Raw genomic sequence first — 15,962 nt, 5'->3', positions numbered from 1 at the left:
TCATTCAGAGTGGTCTCCTCACCAAGCTTTTCTGCAGCTTCATGCTCCTGCCTCCTCTCCGAGGGACCAGAGTCTGGACCCAACGTCACCCCTGGCTCCTTCATCCTGAGGCCCCACACCCTTTCCTTTTGTCTTTGCCCAGCCCCCAGCCACATCAGACCAGATCCCCACGGGGGCTTGTGTGTATGCGTGTGTGTAAGCAGCGTGAGACCAGACACATATGAGATCTACAATAAAATTGGATTGAATGAATCCATGATGAATGCCCCCTCTGCAAATGGGGCTCATTCGTGATCCATTTGGTGCCAAGCTCTGTGTCAAGGACCACAGCATCGATGTCACTAATTGCCAGTGTCATTCACACTCTCAACACCTCCCTGTTCTCACCAGGCCACCTGTCTCTCAGACCTCCAGCCCCCTCCCTCACCCCCAGAGCTCCCCCACCATGGATTTTAGCTGCCGCAGATGTTGGAATGACAAGTCACTGACTTTGGGGTCAAAGCTTGGGCCATCACTCACCCTGTGCCCTCAGGCAAGTTATTTAACTTCTCAGAGTTTCATGGCTCTCATCTGGAAGATAGGCATGCATCAAATTGCTTATCGCATGTTTGCTGTGGGGAATAAATGAGATACGGCATATGCTCAGAACACTGGCCGGGCACATAGTACATGCTCAGTGAACATGAGCTATTTATGATGGTTAGGACTCCTCCTGCTCACAAGCCTGCCTCCCTCCCCCTCTGCCACGAGCCTGAGCACACAGTTGGTGGTCGGTAAAATAAGATTTCCCAGAAATAGGGAGATCTGGTGGACATACTGGGTGAGGAGAGCCAGAAACTGCCAGATGTTCATAGAGGGAGAGGGACTTGCCCATGGAGGAGCAGGCAGGTCTGGAGGAGGATCTCAGGGACAGCTGTTTCTGTCTGAAGGACAGGGAGCTCGTGGCTCATGTCTTTCACAGCTCCACAGCTCTAACAGCCATAATTCTTTTCCTGGGTGACCACATTCTGCGTTTCAAGTCACAGCCATGAGGAGCCCACGCCACTCTAAGGGAGGCCCACGTGGGTATAGCATAATTATAAGAGGAGTCAATGACTTCTTTGGCCTTCCAGAACCTCTACGCATTTTCCTCTTCCAGGGCCCCCTTGCACTTTTGGCCCATTTGAGGCAAGCAGCCAGGCGGCGGGGCAGGGAACAGCTGACAGATGTCAGTCATGCCCATATGGACTCCCAGAGCCAGAGTGGATGGCTGAGTGTGTAGCGGTGGGGAGGGGGGTGCTTCTGGGAGAGGCCAATGCCTTGTCCAGGGCTCTCTCGGAGATCTCTGGCTCTGGGCCTCCATTTCTTCCTCAGTGAAATGGGGACCATTCTATAGGTTTCTTTACCCTGACTGTTGTTAAGACCAGAAACAATCTGGCCATCAGAGAGGAAAAACAAGTCTGGGAGGTAGAAGTGGATGTTTTTTCTCAAAGCTACGTGAGTCCAGACCTGGGAAGGGACTGCCTGGCCTGCCCTGTCCCCATGGTCCGACAGGGCAGGCCCCAGCTGGCTCCTTCCTCGAGGGAGCCCCTAGCATCCATCCTCTGAGCCACATCCTATTACTGAACTGCCCAAGAGTGGCCTTGGACTGACAGAGGGGCTCAGACCCCTAATCTCAGGCTGGCCCCAGCAGTTAGCATGCCCCAGCCCACCTATGGATTTCCACCCCAGAGGCTGCACCGTGGCTAGCTCTTCAGGGCTCTGACTCCTGACCTCAGCCCAGGCCTGAAGGGAGATCCCCACCCTGCAGTCCACACATCCTTGGCCCGGCCCGTGTCATGCCAATAACACCCCTGCCTCTGTTCCAGACCGGTCTGCACCATCTTTCTGTCTCCCCTCTGCTGGGCTCAGGCAGGGGCAGTCTCAACAAAGACCCCTCCCGATGGGTCCTGGTGGGCTGTAACTCTGCCTTAATTGAAATGGGCAGCAGGGAGGCCCCCCGAGGAATGACATCCTTGCTGTGCCTTGACCACCACTTCTCTGCTCCGAGAGAGGGTCGGTGCATGGAGCTGCAGCCGTCCCAGGCCTCAAGCTGCCTTGGTGGGGAGGGGGCAGGCAAGGCAAAGCAGTGACCCAGGGACAGCTCCCAGTTGGGGGTGTGTGTGGCTTCTTTCCCCACAGCCCTCAATGCTCCTCTCCCTGGAAAACACTGGAAACCAGGTTGGGAGTCACATTGACCACAGTGCATGTCCAGTCCCATTTCCTATCTTGTCAAAGGCCCACAGCAGCCAGTGAGGTAGGTGAAGACTAGCAGCCCCATTTTCTAGACCCTGTAGATAGGCTCAGAGTGGCAAATGGACTTGCTCAAGGTCACAAAGCTGCAAGAGAGCACAGCCAGGGTCAGCCTGGAAACCACACACTCACAGGAGGCGGGGTGGCACAGGCTCTGGATTTCCGGCCAGTTACTTAACATCTCTGAACCTCAGTCTTTTTATCTGGAAACTGGGGACAGTGAGAGTTCCTCTCCTACCGGGTTATTGGGAAGATCAAATGAGATAACGTTCTAAAACACACTCAGTATAGCAGCGGCAGAGACCTGCCCAATAACGGTGAGCAGGGATTGTGATTATTGGCTCAAGGATAGGTAGGTGCTGTCCCTGTGGAGGCCGCGCCCCAGATGAAGCCTTGTTATCTGTGGGTTCCCATCTTATCTCTGCTGGTGGCCCTCAAGACCTGTTAAAGTGGGTTCAGGTCCTTGTGTGAAGAAGCGGGGCCTTGTAAGGCCTTTGGATTCCTCTCTGGGTCTGCCTCCTTGGAGAAGTTCAGGTGCCTGCCATGAGCCCTCGTTCACAGCCCCCCAGTGGCTGCCGCCTGCTTTCTCACATGGGCCTCAGGTCTACACTGGGCCTACTCAGGCCACACAAGGCACTGGCTGGGGCTCTGCCCTGAGTCTTCTGTCCCTAGAGGACAAAGCTGAGGATGGGGGCTAGAAGGATTGGGGGTGGTCGAGTCTCCCCAAACAAGCCTCCACCTAACCTAGCCTGGTTTCCAGGGTCTGGGGAAGCCCAAGCTCCCCAGCAGGGAGTCCTGCCCATGGGAGCAGCTTGCTCCTGCTCTGTGTCCTGGGTAACCCTGAGATGGAAGGGGGTGGGGTAGGGTTATGGATCTCCAGGTAAGTTTGCCTTTGGAAAGGAGACGCAAAAGTCTGCCCTGGAGCAGAAAACATGGGGAGAGCTGGATGTAAATGATCTTGGGCCTGGCTGGGGTGACCCCACCACTAGGCCTTCAGTCCTGCCATCAGACCAATGGTTAACCCTGACCTTGGACTCTGGTCCTTGCGAGCTTGCCACCTGCTGGTAAATCCCCTCCAGGACAGGGCCAGCACCAGGGCCAGAGCCAGCAGCGAGCAGCCAGAGCCAGTATGCTCAGGAACCTGTGAGAGGAATCCCATCTGATTTACATACTTTTGAACAGCCCTTGCAGGAGCCCTGTGATGAGAAGGAAGGGAAGGCGCTTCTGGCCACACCTTCTGGGACCTAGATGGTGAGGAGGCACCTCTGTGTCTAAAGATGAGCTCCGAGAAAGCTCTGGGGCCTTTGGGGCTAGATACTTAGCATTTTAAAATTTTATTATGACTGCGTTTGTTTAAATATATATATATGTATATATATATATATTTATAGCTCTATGTACCCACCGCCCCCTGGACCCTTCCCCAGCCCCTAGTTTTTCCCCTTGGCTTTCTGTTTGGCAGCCGTGTAGGGCAGCAACGTCTGAGTGCTCTTGTCTGACACCGTTTGGGTGCTGCTGTTCCTTGTGACCCTTCGGGTCTGCTCGGCGGCCAAGGTGGGGCCTGGGCGGCGTCCAGTCAATGGAGAGCGCCTTGGCTTATAGGGAGCGGGGGAGGGCTTGAGGGGGCCCACATGGGCCTCTGGACGGGGTGGCTCTGGGGACAGGCCCACCTCCTCCTCCGCCACCGCCTCCTCGCCGTCCCCTTCCTCGTCGTCACAGCACAGAGCATGGTAGAGCACTTTGTCGCTGAACCGTACCCTCTCGCGCGTGCCCGGGGTCCGCTGGGGCAGCTGGCCCTTCGCAGGGCCAGCACCGAAGGCCTCCTCGCTGGAGGAGTCCGGGGTCTCCACCCGAGGCCCATTGGGGATGGGCGTGCCGCCATTCATGAGCCGGTAGTCAGGGCCAGCCCCGGGCCGGGTCAGCTCAGGGCCGTCCACGGAGTCTGAGGGTGTGGATGCGTCCAGGAAGGAGCAGAACTCCCAGCTGTCTGAAAGGATGTCTGCCGTCATGAAGTCCAGGTGCCCCACGTCGAAGGGGCCACCCACGCCCGCCTTGTCGCTGCTGGAGGTGCTGCTCACAGTGGCCGTGGTCCAGTCGTCTGGCTCCAGTTCGAAGTCGAAGTCTGAGGTTAGCTTATCGATCTGGCTCACCACCTGGCCGGGGAAGGAGAGAGGGGTGAGGGGGCCCAGCATCACATGGGTGCAAGCACGTCCCAGTCCCACCCTGCTAGACACCTGGCTGATGACCCCAGAGGATGGTCATGGGTTTGTCCACCTGTTGAGGACCCATGTTGGACCAGGGTGAGCAGGTTTGGGCCATTTCCCACTCCTCAGTCCCTCCTTCTGGCCCTGCACCCTCACACCCCTCTCCCCCAAAGCCAGCTGCTGCTTTAGGCACAGCCCTGGTGCTCAGAGCTCCATTTTCCTTAGATCGAGAGGCAACTGTTTACCCAGGGCTGAACCTCCAGGAAGGCCACTCAGTGAAGAGATGAGCAGACCACGCACCTTTGGAAAGGAAATGATATGGGGTGACCATGAGGAAGACTCTGCCCCCGTTTTCCAAACCATCCTGGACCAGCCTATGCTGCTGGTCAGAGACTGTCCCCGTGGGTCTCTACCACCGCAACCCCACAAACCCTGGAGCCTCCTCCCTCCTTCCCTGCCCTGTGCCCTGATGAGTGGAGATCAACCCTGGCTGTTGGGGAAGGAAAACACAAGCATCATTTGGTAAGCAGTAAGGAAACCCCCCTCTCAGGCCCAGAGCCGCTTGTTACAAGCACTCAGGGGGCAGCTTGCCTGCCAAGCTCATGGCACCCAACTCACTCCATGTGAAGGGACACCCTGCCTCCATCCAGGTGGCCTGCCTCAGGACGTCCCCTCGCCTAGGCCCTGCAGCACAGAAACTGGGTTGGAAACAGTGAGGGGAAAAGGGAGATTCCATCAGAGATGTCAGAAGAGGACCGAGTAAGAGAAGGAGAAATGATTCTGACCAAAACTGAAAACAGCCAAACAATAATAGCCAAGTAGAGAGACCAAGAGACCCAAATGACCCAAGGACAGGACATACACAGTGAGTCACTGAGCCCAGGATCCAGCCCCAGGCACTTCCCTGGGGCCTTTTCCCAGGGTCAGAGCAGTCTGCTACTGAACGAACTAAGGAAGTCCCTAGTCTAACGGATGTTTATGAGGATGACCGCTGCCCAGGGATGTGCTAGGTGGTCAGTGAGGGATGGGCTAGGGAGTCCCCCAATGTGCAAGATGAAAACAAAGCCAAAAGTCATGGGCTGAGGTATTTGGGGCCGCGGGAAGGTTACTTGGTCAGGAGTTGGGGCAGGGGAGCAGTTTCTGATGGTGACTTGTTCCATCATTTTCCCTCTGAGGCTCAGTTTCTCAATCTGCAAATGGGGAGGTTGGGTGAATGGTTTATTTCCAAGGTCCCTTCCATCTCTGACATTCTAGAACTCGGTGTTTATAGGGATGACTTAAGAAGCTGTTTTGGGGTGTCCATGCCTAGGGATATCCACTCCCCATGGCCCCAGGCCCCAGGGGTGGCAGGGACCCTTGGCTGAAACCTGCAGACTGGGGGAGTTAGGACACTTGGATTTCAGATTTAACTTAGACATCGTTCTGTGTGTCTTTGGGTTAGTCACATAACCTCTCTGGACCTCAGCCATTCAAGTGTGATGACCCCAGCCCTGCCCTCCTCACCAGGGCTTCATGTTGAGCAATGAGGAGGGTTGTGAAAAGTCTCCCTGGGGTACTGATGAGAACAGTGTCATCATCTCCCATCTCTGAGCACCTACTAAGTGTCAGACTTCCACCCATGAGATCATCCTCTCCTGAGCTTCTAGAAGACACACTACAGGCACAAGTAACTGGGGAGGGGGGCTGCAGTTCCCAGCCCCTCCTGCTGCTCCCCTGCAAGGTTGCACACCACTGTGAGGTGCTGCTGTGATTTCTGGGCTTGGGCAATGGGGACAGGGCCCCACTCTCCAATCTGGCCACCCTATCTTATGCCCCCCACCCCCGAGTGACTCCCTTTCCCTCAGAGAAGCCCGCATCCCCTAGAAGCCCTTGCTCAGCCCAAGCCCACTTGAGGGCTGGAAGCCCCGGCCCAGAGCAGGAGGCTTGCACGCTGGAGTGTGCTCCAGCCCACCCCCCAGAATTTCTGATTCAGTAGGTCCTGGGGTGGGGGAGGGGGACTTCAGAAGGCACATACCCAACGCACTTCCGGGGGCTAATCCAGGGGCATATTTTGAGAACCACCTGGCCTGGGGCCTGGGATGGCAAGGACACAGAACCTCAGAGTGCTGTCAGCCTGAGGGGAGGCCCTGTGTCTCTGGGACAGCCACACCCTCAAATGAGACCCTGACCAAATTGAGCCTGAGTCTGCTGTTGCACAGGGTGGGGACACACCTAATAAGAATCTGGTTGAGTGACAGGCTGTGACCACACAGGGTTGGTTGAGGCCAGGCTGGGCCCAGAAGCGGAGCTCCTAATGCCCTGTGAGGAAGACCACACAGGTCAGGGATCTCTAAAGCTGTCAGGCCTGGACACTCTCCTTCCCACCCAAGAAGTTCCTGCTGGCCACCTGCTCAGGCAGCCTTCCCACTCCGCCCCCTTCCCTTCTCCATCAGAACACCCTTCTCTGGTTTCATCCCCAGGGTGTGGAGGGATGGGACAGAGGGGGACTAGCAGTCACGACAAGGAGGCCATGTCTCAGCTAAGGCACTCAAAGCACGCGATTTTTCCCTCTCCAGTCTCTGTGTCCTCCCTGGAAAATGGGATGAAACTCCTCTCCTCACCAGGGTGACGGGGCCTCACTAGATATGGATGTGGTTTAAAACACACTCAGAATTGGAACCACCAAGCACTTAAGAACCTGGGCTCTGGAGTCAGACTTTGGGTCCGACCCTGGCCTCACCGCTGACAGGCTGTGTGACCTTAGCCAAGTTACCCAGTGTCCCTGTGCCTGAGTGTCTTCATGAAGGGGAATTTGAGTTGTACCTATTTGATAGGGCCGTTGGGAGAATTTAATGACATGACACACGGGAAGCAGATAGAACAACACAGACTAGATCAGTACCCACCGTGCGCCCGTGGGTGCTCCTACAGGACCAGGCGCCCGCACCAGGCCCAAGAGCGGATGGGAGTTTCCAGTGCCTGTGGCAGAATAATGGGACGTGTTGGGCATTTAAAATCCTAGCACATGGGGGGTACCTATGTTCCCTAAAGTAGGTCTGTCTCCAGACAGAGCAGAAGGAAGCAGAAGAGGGTCTTATGGCCAAGAGGTAATGAAGCTCAAAGGCAAATCTGGCCCCGAGCCTGAGGGACAGGCATAGCTACTTGCTGAATGACATAAGTGAGGATCAGAAAGGGGAGTGATGTGCCCAGTGTACCCCGACGGTAGGCAGGGCCCCTCTACCTCACTTCATGGGGTCCGTGGGGATGGCAGAGGGCGGGCAACCCCCACCTTACCTGCCTGTCTGCTTTGGATGCCTCGAAATCTGTGATTTCTCTCTGAGATTTAATGATCATTTTGCCTGCGTGTAATTTGGGATTGTCTTGGAGTGCAGGGAAATAATTATATATACAGAAGGACGGAGAGGGGGAGAAGAGAGAATGGAGAGAGAAATGACAACATAAAAATCAGAGAATCATGGAACCTCAAAGCCAGAGGGACCAGAAATGCTGCTGACTTCAGCCCCTCACTGTGCTTGCTGATGGGGACACTAAGGCAAGGCCCAGACACTGGAAGGAGCGGAGCGGAGACCACAAGTCAGGAGTCCTGGCACCTTAAGAACAAGACTTGCCGGATCTGGAGGGGAAGGGCAGGGCTGAGATCCATGACAAAGCTGCTGGGGGGTTCCAGGCCCCACCCTGAGGGCGTCCCCAACTGCTGTCCTGCTCACATTCTCAGCTCCCTCACCTGAACGACTGTCCCTGTCTCGTGGCAGCTTCCTGCCCCACTCCTGCTACATTTAAGGCACTTAGTAATCAGCCAACGGGACCATGTCACCCCTCCGCGTCCAGCACTTCCCGCTCCCCAGACTCCTGAGCCTCTGGAACGCAAACCCCCACCAACTCTGGCCTGGAGGGTCTTTGTCCTCCAGCAGGTGCTACCAGTCTGCCAGGTTTGCCCCCTCACTGGCTCTATACACTCCCCCGAGCCCACTTCTGCCTCTGGGCCTCACCTGGAATGCTCCCTCCTTTGCTACTCATCCATCTCACTTCTAGAAGGAAGTCTTCTCTGACGCTCCGTTGAGGACAGGTTCCCTATGACAGGCTCTCAAGGCACTCTGTGCCTTTTCCTAAAAATATTTTCTGGTATTTATCACTGCTACACTTCTATGGGCATGTATGTTATATGAGTGATGTCTCCCCCTCCCGCCCAGACAGTAAGCCCCCCGAGGGCTGGGACTGGGAACGTCTTGCCCACCATGGCAACCCCAGTCTGGCACAGAGATTGGCACACTGTTGGCAAATACAGCCATTGATGAGCAGATGAGGTGAGACAGAGGGCTTAAAAAAATTGCTGGGGGGAAAAAATAAAACCAAAAACAAACAAACAAAAAAATTGCTGGGGGCTGCTCTTCTGAGAAGGAGTTCCACCGTCCTATCTTGCCTGCCCCAGCCCTCTCTCCAGCTCTGGCTGAGTCTCCATGCCAAGGAAAGCACATCTGTGTTCCCTAAGGCCCCAGAGCCAGGGCTGAGGGCTCAGGACTCCCAGTGCCGGTATCTCCCTCACCTCTGGCCCCTTCACCTCCCTCGGCAAACTGCTACCTCCTCCCCTCCCTCCCAGCTCCCCAGGCAGCTGGTTACATAACTGGAGATCTGCATTATTTATGACCACTGATTATTTTTTAATTCTGTGATTATGTTATTTATTGTCTTGCGGGGGTGGGGGGGCTGTGGAGCTGGGGAGGGGGGAAAGAGTTGACTGTGATTCATGACTTTCATCCTGCCATTTGGCCTAATTGGCCAGAGAGCTTCATGAATCTGTCCAAAGGAAGAAAATGCAAAGGGAAAAGGGAGGAAAGGAAGGTGAGGAATAAATAAATAAATAAATAAATAAGAAGAAAAACTCCGCACAATTCTTGCTGAGCTGCGGGTGATGGAGCTGACCCACTTTGGCACAGCTCCGCGGTCCCCAGCCTCTCCTGCCCGAGCTGCTTCCTGGCCGGGCCACAACCATCTCGTGCCTGTACAGCCCCTGGTTCTCCATGCCACCCCAGAGGCAGTCCCTTGCCCAGGGGACTGCACAACTGCTAGCAGGCCTGTTCCCTGTGAAAATCAGGTGTGTGTGTGGGATCCTCCGTAGCCACCCCAGGTGGGCAGGCGTGCCAAGTTATGTCCCTCCATGGTGAACCTGAGGTTCATTTATAAGCCCCTATGCTGAGTGACATCTTGGGCAGGAAGAGGGGGAAGAACTCAGCATCGAGTGCAAGGATGAGGGCATTTGACCCTGACCTTCGGGGCCCCGCAGCTGGTGGGGAACCAGGAGAGCAGTGGGGAGGCAGATTCCCATCCAGAACCACAAGTAGGAGGTTGCTGGAGAGCATGCGGTGTTCTCACGGAGGGTATATCTGAATTTCATACCATGGTCTACAAGGTTCTGTGTAATTGGACTCCCTGCTCTCTCTCTTTGACCTTTCTTTCTTCCTGCTTTTCTCCTCCTGGTTCACCCCACTCCAGCTGTCCTGGCTTCCTTCTTGCTGATCTTGAACATGCCAAGTACACTTCCACACTTCCTCCTCAGGACCTTTGTATGAGCTGCACCCACTGCCCGGAAGGCTCTTCTGGATATCTGTTCGTCTTGTACCCTTTGGTTCTCTCTTCCAAAGGAGACCCCGTTTCCCCATCACTGTCACTCTGTATCCCTTTCCATGCCGGAAGAGGGTGGCACTGTCTATCACAAGAGAGGCTGAAGGGTACGAGCCAGGAGGCCAGGGGCCTGGCTCAGACCACTCCGATCATGGCTAAGAAGCTCACAGGACTCCAAAAGAACAAGGCCACACATGGAGTAAGGAGCCGGCGAGTGCCAGAATGTCTCATTAATAATATCGAAAAGATGTGGAGCTAGTTTTGTGTCCATCTCTGTGCTAAGTACTTTATACATGGTAGCACATTTAATTCTTACAACAAGCCTGGGGCTGGTCGCGGAGGCATAACATTCAGTATCCTCATTTGCCAGAAAACGGAAGCCCAGAAAGGTGAAGTAACTTGACCAAGTCCACACAGCTAGGAAGGGAGCAGGTTTGAACCAGAGACCTTTGGCTCCAAGAGCCAGATTTGAACCAGAGACCTTTGGTTCCAAGAGCCCGTGCTCTTAGCCTCTGGACTGCGCTGCATCTCTGAGTTAAGATACATAGAATTTTGTGTAGCTTCGAGAGCCTGCTGGGATTGGCCTGGCATCCTGGAGTATTGGGGAACCTAGGAGAATGAGGGCTAATTAATGATCGACTGTCACATCCCTCTGCGGCAGTTTCAGCTTTCAAAGCACTTTTGTATTCCTCACCTCTCTTAGTCCATTAAGGAACTTTACCCACCCATGGGACGGAGCTCACTTCCTATCACATGGGGGAGCCCAATGAGAGCTGGAGCAGCGGTCTGGCGGGGGGGGGGGGGCTTTGGGAGAGGGAACTCCAAAACCTTTAGGGCCGTGTTAGCCCCCTTTACCACATATCAAGCCCCAGAGAAATCCTTGTAAGAGCACCCTGAGATGGGGAAGATCAGCATCCCCATTTCAGAGATGAGGAGATGGAGGCACAGGGTCTGGGGGAGGAAGTGCTTCAGTGTCCGTTGTCTTTCTGTGAATTCCAGGCTGTATGCTCCAGGGGACAAGGAGAGTTTGCCCTGATCAGTGGTGTCTGGGGCTAAGGGAAGTGGAGCAGCAGGACGAAGAGGATGGACCTGCTCCTTCAATCAAGCATCCTGTGGTCTCCCCCAGCAATCTTGCATGCAAATCTTGCCTTTATATCTAAGTGTTTCGCTGTCCTGAGATGGGAACTCAGCTCAGTGAGCCCTGAGCTGGTCATGTCTGGGGAAGGGGGTATAATGAACAAACAAGCACCTGCCTCTGGGAAGAGCCAGGTAAGATCCCGCCCCCTTGGAGCCAGGTAAGCCCCCTTGGAGGATCAAGAACCAAGATCATATGTTCCAGGGAACAGAGGGCTGCAACCCCATACCCTAAACCAAGGCATGGCACCCCCATTGAGTAGCCCCATTCCTGGCAAATCCCATCCCATGGGAAGTCAGCTAGGGTGTCTCCTCTTCTGCCTGGGCCTCCTGGAGCCTCACCTGCCTTCCTCAACACTCACTTTGGCCCATCACCCCATGCCCAGACCCTGCCTGGGGGGTGGGGGAGTTCTGAGGCCTGCCCCCCTCCCAGCTGGGTGCCATTGGCAGCGGGCAGGCAGTGGCATACGGGGTAGATGCTGGTTGCCATAGCAACCTTCCAAAGTCTTGGGTGGAGGCACATGGCCTCCGGGCTATATAGGGGGGAGGGAACGCATCTCTCTCTGTCCTGGCTCAGGCCTTTGGGCTGCACAGCCTGTGGACCCGAGGCTCTGCTGTTCTAGACGTGGGGGTGGATGAGTGTATGTGCTGAGAAGAGAGAGAGGGAACATCTAAAAATCTGCAAATAAATCCTAGTACTTCTGGTGTCCCTGACTTGTCCCCAGAAGGGCGCCCCCCTCAGGGCATCATGGCATGAGCATAAGAGAGCATCTCTAGAAGACCCCATCAAAATGCAAAAAGGTCGCTGCTAGCCCACCTGCTCTAGCCTCAGAAGAGGCAACAGGAACCTGAGTTCTAGTTAGTTCTGTCCCTGGTAGGCTGTGTGAGCTTGGATAAGGCCCTAGCCCTCTCTGGGCCTCAGTTTCTTCAAAAAGAAAATGGACAGGGCTGGTATGGATGACCTGTGAGATGTCTTTAAGTTCTGGAGGACTATGCCTGGGGGGACGGGGAGGTGGATCTGGGAAGATGCTCAATTGAGAGTAGGTTCTGTGCTGTCTGATTTCCAGGCTTCGAGTCAGTTCTAGCTCTTTCCTGGCATAGGTCCCATACCCTTGCCCAAGACCGAGACTCTGGATGGTTCCCATGGCCCTGATGGACCCATAGAGGATCTAGAAAAAGATGGGCTAGAGAGGGACAAAGAGGGGTTTTGTTCTTTGCACTAGTGAGGTTGGGAGGGGAGGGGTCGCTTGGGGGCATCTGGCTTTGACCACAAGGCTGATTCTGGGCTGAGTGGCTGCCCTGCCCCACCTCAGGTCATGTCCCAGCCTCTCCACGGCATCTCTGCTCTGGATACAGCTCCCTTCAAACATCTCCTGCTCCTTGGCTCTCAGGCCAGGCTGCAGTTGGCACCTACCATCACCCCTTCTTCTCAATCCTCCTGGAGCCCCCATCCTCCCGCACAGCTGGCTGGGAAAGCAGGAACCCATAACTCCTGATAAATCACTTTCTCTGCCATCTCTGCAGGGGCCCTGGTTATAGGGAGGTGAAATTTGCCTAAAGCCCACCTGGCTGGCATAATGGCACCCAGTGGGCAAATTCAGGGCAGTGGCTCAGAACGCTGGTCATGCATTTTGGGCTTGAACACAGCCCAGGGGGCAGGGCTGAGGACATGTGTACCTCATTACCCCAGCGATGTGGGAAACAGTAATTAAACCGGGCTCCACTTAGAGATGCAGAGAGGGACACACGTCTCAGGATTTCTCAGTGACTTTTCAGCCTTGGCAGAAACATTCAGAACTCTGGACAGGGATGCACGTGTTTAGACAAGATTCCTGCCCCCAACCCCCCGTCAAAGTACACAGGAACCCTGGTACCCTCTAAGAGCCCCTTGGATGCATTCCCATCTCAGGGCAGGGAGCACGTAGCTGCTTCAACTTTTCCAGGATCAAGGGTTCTGAATAGCCCGAGTGTGACTTCTGGAGAATGCTCTGAGCTAGGCCTTCTCAGTACGGCCATCAACCCTCCCAGAGCCGCTTCTGAGCAGGTCAGAGTCTCGGAGGCAGATGGCGGGGTCAGAAGCCAGCTTGGACCTCAGGAGAGTGTTGCCCACTAAGAGGCTACGGTGGGATTTAGTCTATATTTATCACCTCAGCAGCCCGAGTGCTAATCACAGATCCCTGGGCCCATGACATGTTGCCCAAGCTGGCTCTGCCACCTGAGGGCCCGGCTAGTCCTGGAGTATGCTGAGGTCCCTAGCAAAGCAGATTTGGGGGAAAGGAGAACAAGGAAAAGGAAGTACCCAGCAAAGTGACACGTGTGCATGCAGCTTTGAGTACACACACACGCAAACTGAAACACATATGTGTGTTTTTGTGCCAGGCTCAGGAAAACCGGTCTGGGGGGCTGTCTGGCCCCTCACTCACCTCCCTTAGCTCCTTGGCCACCTCCTTGAGTTCCTGCAGGATGCCCTCAAGCTGCCCGATGACCATCTTCATGCGCTGTCGGATCCGCTCCCGCTGGCCACCACTGCTGGGGTCGTCACTGGGCTGCCCGAGGTCCGGGGCGCCCCGAATGTTCATCCTTTACCACGTCGCTGCAGGCCTGCCCATATTCCCCCCAGCCGGGCACACGCTGCGTCTGCCACCACGGAGCCCCCCTCGGCCAGGCAGAGCTCCACATCTTAACGGCCCCCCCAGCCCACCCTGGCCCTGGGTGGCCCTCACCCAGCCCCTGCCCCCTGCCACCCCGCCTCCTCTGCCTCTGGGTGGGAAATGGGACACCCAGAGGAAGACAGAGTCTGACGGAGGGGGTCAAGGTGAGGACACGGGAGGACAGGGGGAGGGGCCTTGGGTCTCAGGAGTGGCCGCCAGGACTTGGAGTGCCTGTGCCTGGGCTGAGCTGATCTCTGGCTGAGCCTGGACACCGAGGCAGGGGGATGACTCTGCAGGGACTAAGGGTAAGAGATGCCCTTGGGATGGGGGAAGGCAGCAGGAATCCCTCACAACTCCTAGGAGATTGCAAAGGCAGAGGTCTCCGGATGCAACTGACACCTGCAGAGGGACGGTGGCTGGGGTCTTCCAGATGTGGTTGTGGTGGGGGCTCCAGATGTGGGCAGCTCTGAAAAGGGAGCTGGATGGAGAAGGGCAGCCCCCTGCAGAGAGAGCAAGCCTGGCGTCAGCCCTCCCAGGCTGCACCACCAGCCAGCAGGCAATGCCGCTGCCTCCCTCCTCTCGCCAGCCTGCACCCTTCGTCGCTGGGGATTTTTTTTTCCTTTGTGGGGAGGGGTGACGGAGGCAGATTATCTACAGCATAGCCCTTCCTCTAGAAGGAAATGAAGGAGCCCCTGCTTTAAAGGCAGAAGTCAGTCTGCTACGGGGCACCCTGCCCCAGCTCCCCCAGTCCCCCGTGCCTCCACCCCTCAGCCAGGCCTGGTCCCGCTGGTTCACGAGAGGGCCTCTCCAGTCCTCCGTCCTCCCTCCCAGTGCCCCCAGGGTGCCCTCACTCCCAGCGGACCCTCCCTTCCCGAGCCCCGCCTTCCCTCTGAACCCCGCTCTGCTCCCGGACTCACCAATGGTGGGAGCACCGGCCTTCCTTCCCAGCAGCGTCGGGGGCCAAGCCCCAAGAGGAGGTTGGGGGGCCCCCAAGGCTCCCTAGGGCGGGCTTCTCTCTCTGGACCCTTCGGCCCCCGGCCTCAGGGAGGTCCTCAGAGCCGCCTTGGGAGACATCTGGACGGTGGGAGGGGGCGGGGCCTCCGCGCTCCAAGGAAGGGGGCAGGAAAAATTTCCCCCAACCCCCGCCCGGCTCCGGGTCGGGAACCAGAGAGGGTCCGGCGGGCTCGGGGCTCCGAGGCCACAGGTGACCCGGGCGCCGGGCGACCGAGGCGACGCCGGGCCGGTCCCAGCGTGTGAGCCAAAGTCGGAGGGATCGGAGGGCGCCGGGATCCCCTCAGCCCACGCCCGGGATACCCCGGGCTCGGCACAGTCCGAGATTTGCTCTGTCCAGTCCAGATGGGCCGGCTCCGGGCTCCGCCGGGGTCTGCCTGCCCTGCCCGGAGTGAGCGGGCACCGCTGGGCGCCCGGGGCGCGCTCAACCCGGACCCAGAAGGTCCGCACTCCGGCACCCGCGGCGTCCGGAGCGGCCGGGAGAGTCCGCTCAGCCCGGCCCCGCTGTCCGCCGGGGGCGAGAAGGCTCCCACCGCTCAGTCTGCGGTCGGAAAGGTCCGGAAGCCTTCGGGCCCGGGGGGAGGGGCGGCGGCGGCCGCGGGGACCGGGTCCCGGCAGGGCCGGGCGGAGAGCGCGCGAGGCAGGGGGCCAGGCGGGGCTGGGTTCGGCGGCCCGGGCGCGGGCGGGAGCGGCGCCGGGCGGAGCAGAGGAGGCGAGGAGAGCGAGAGGAGGAGGAGGCGAGGCGCAGGGAAGGGAGGGGAGGGGGCGCGCGCGGCGGGCCTGACCGGGCCCGGGCGCACGGGGCTCGCAGCTCCCGCTCCGCTCCCGCCGCCCGCCCGGCCCGCTCCCGCTCGGCTCGCCGCCTCGCCAGCCACCCGGCGCCGGGTCGCTGCCGGTGGGGCAGACCGGCGCGGGGTCTGGGCTGGGCCTCCCTCCGCTGCCTCGCCCTGCCCTGCCCCGCCGGGGCTCCGCGGGCCTGGGCCCGCTCCCGGAGCGCCGCGCCGCCGAGCCGCCCGCGCCCCGGCCGCCCCCGGCCCGCCCCGCCGCCCCCAGCCGGACTGGCCGCCCGGGC

At 57.7% G+C, this 15,962-nt stretch overlaps 1 protein-coding gene across 3 annotated transcripts; it reads right to left on the bottom strand.

Moving 5' to 3' along the window:
• Window positions 1–3,606: 3,606 nt before the first annotated feature.
• INSYN1 (inhibitory synaptic factor 1) lies at window positions 3,607–15,490 on the bottom strand. Of its 3 annotated transcripts, XM_046007116.1 has the most exons (4): window positions 13,652–13,784; window positions 7,361–7,433; window positions 4,721–4,775; window positions 3,607–4,424 (listed from the first exon to the last, which is right to left on the bottom strand). In XM_046007116.1, exon 4 carries the CDS (start codon window positions 4,278–4,280, stop codon window positions 3,702–3,704), a length of 579 nt encoding a protein of 192 aa, XP_045863072.1. In that variant the 5' UTR covers window positions 4,281–4,424; window positions 4,721–4,775; window positions 7,361–7,433; window positions 13,652–13,784; the 3' UTR covers window positions 3,607–3,701. The 3 variants fall into 3 exon arrangements, with proteins under 3 accessions (XP_045863072.1, XP_045863071.1, XP_045863073.1); XM_046007115.1 differs by lacking the exons at window positions 4,721–4,775; window positions 7,361–7,433 and adding an exon at window positions 14,797–15,490 and having other exon boundaries at window positions 13,652–14,379; XM_046007117.1 differs by lacking the exons at window positions 7,361–7,433; window positions 13,652–13,784 and having other exon boundaries at window positions 4,721–4,799.
• Window positions 15,491–15,962: the final 472 nt, after the last annotated feature.

The sequence above is a fragment of the Meles meles genome, chromosome 6 (genome assembly GCF_922984935.1).
Source record: "Meles meles chromosome 6, mMelMel3.1 paternal haplotype, whole genome shotgun sequence".
Lineage (NCBI taxonomy): Eukaryota > Metazoa > Chordata > Mammalia > Carnivora > Mustelidae > Meles > Meles meles.
Note: the sequence above shows the minus strand (reverse complement) of the source record. Positions and strands in the feature narration are given on the sequence as shown.

Bases quoted from the DNA above. Each gene is read 5' to 3' on its own strand.
- INSYN1 (XM_046007115.1), bottom strand. From the start codon at position 13,807: ATGAACATTCGGGGCGCCCCGGACCTCGGGCAGCCCAGTGACGACCCC. The intron at 4,425-13,651 runs GTGAGTGAGGGG...TTCCCCGGCCAG, and splicing joins TGGCCAAGGAGCTAAGGGAG to GTGGTGAGCCAGATCGATAA.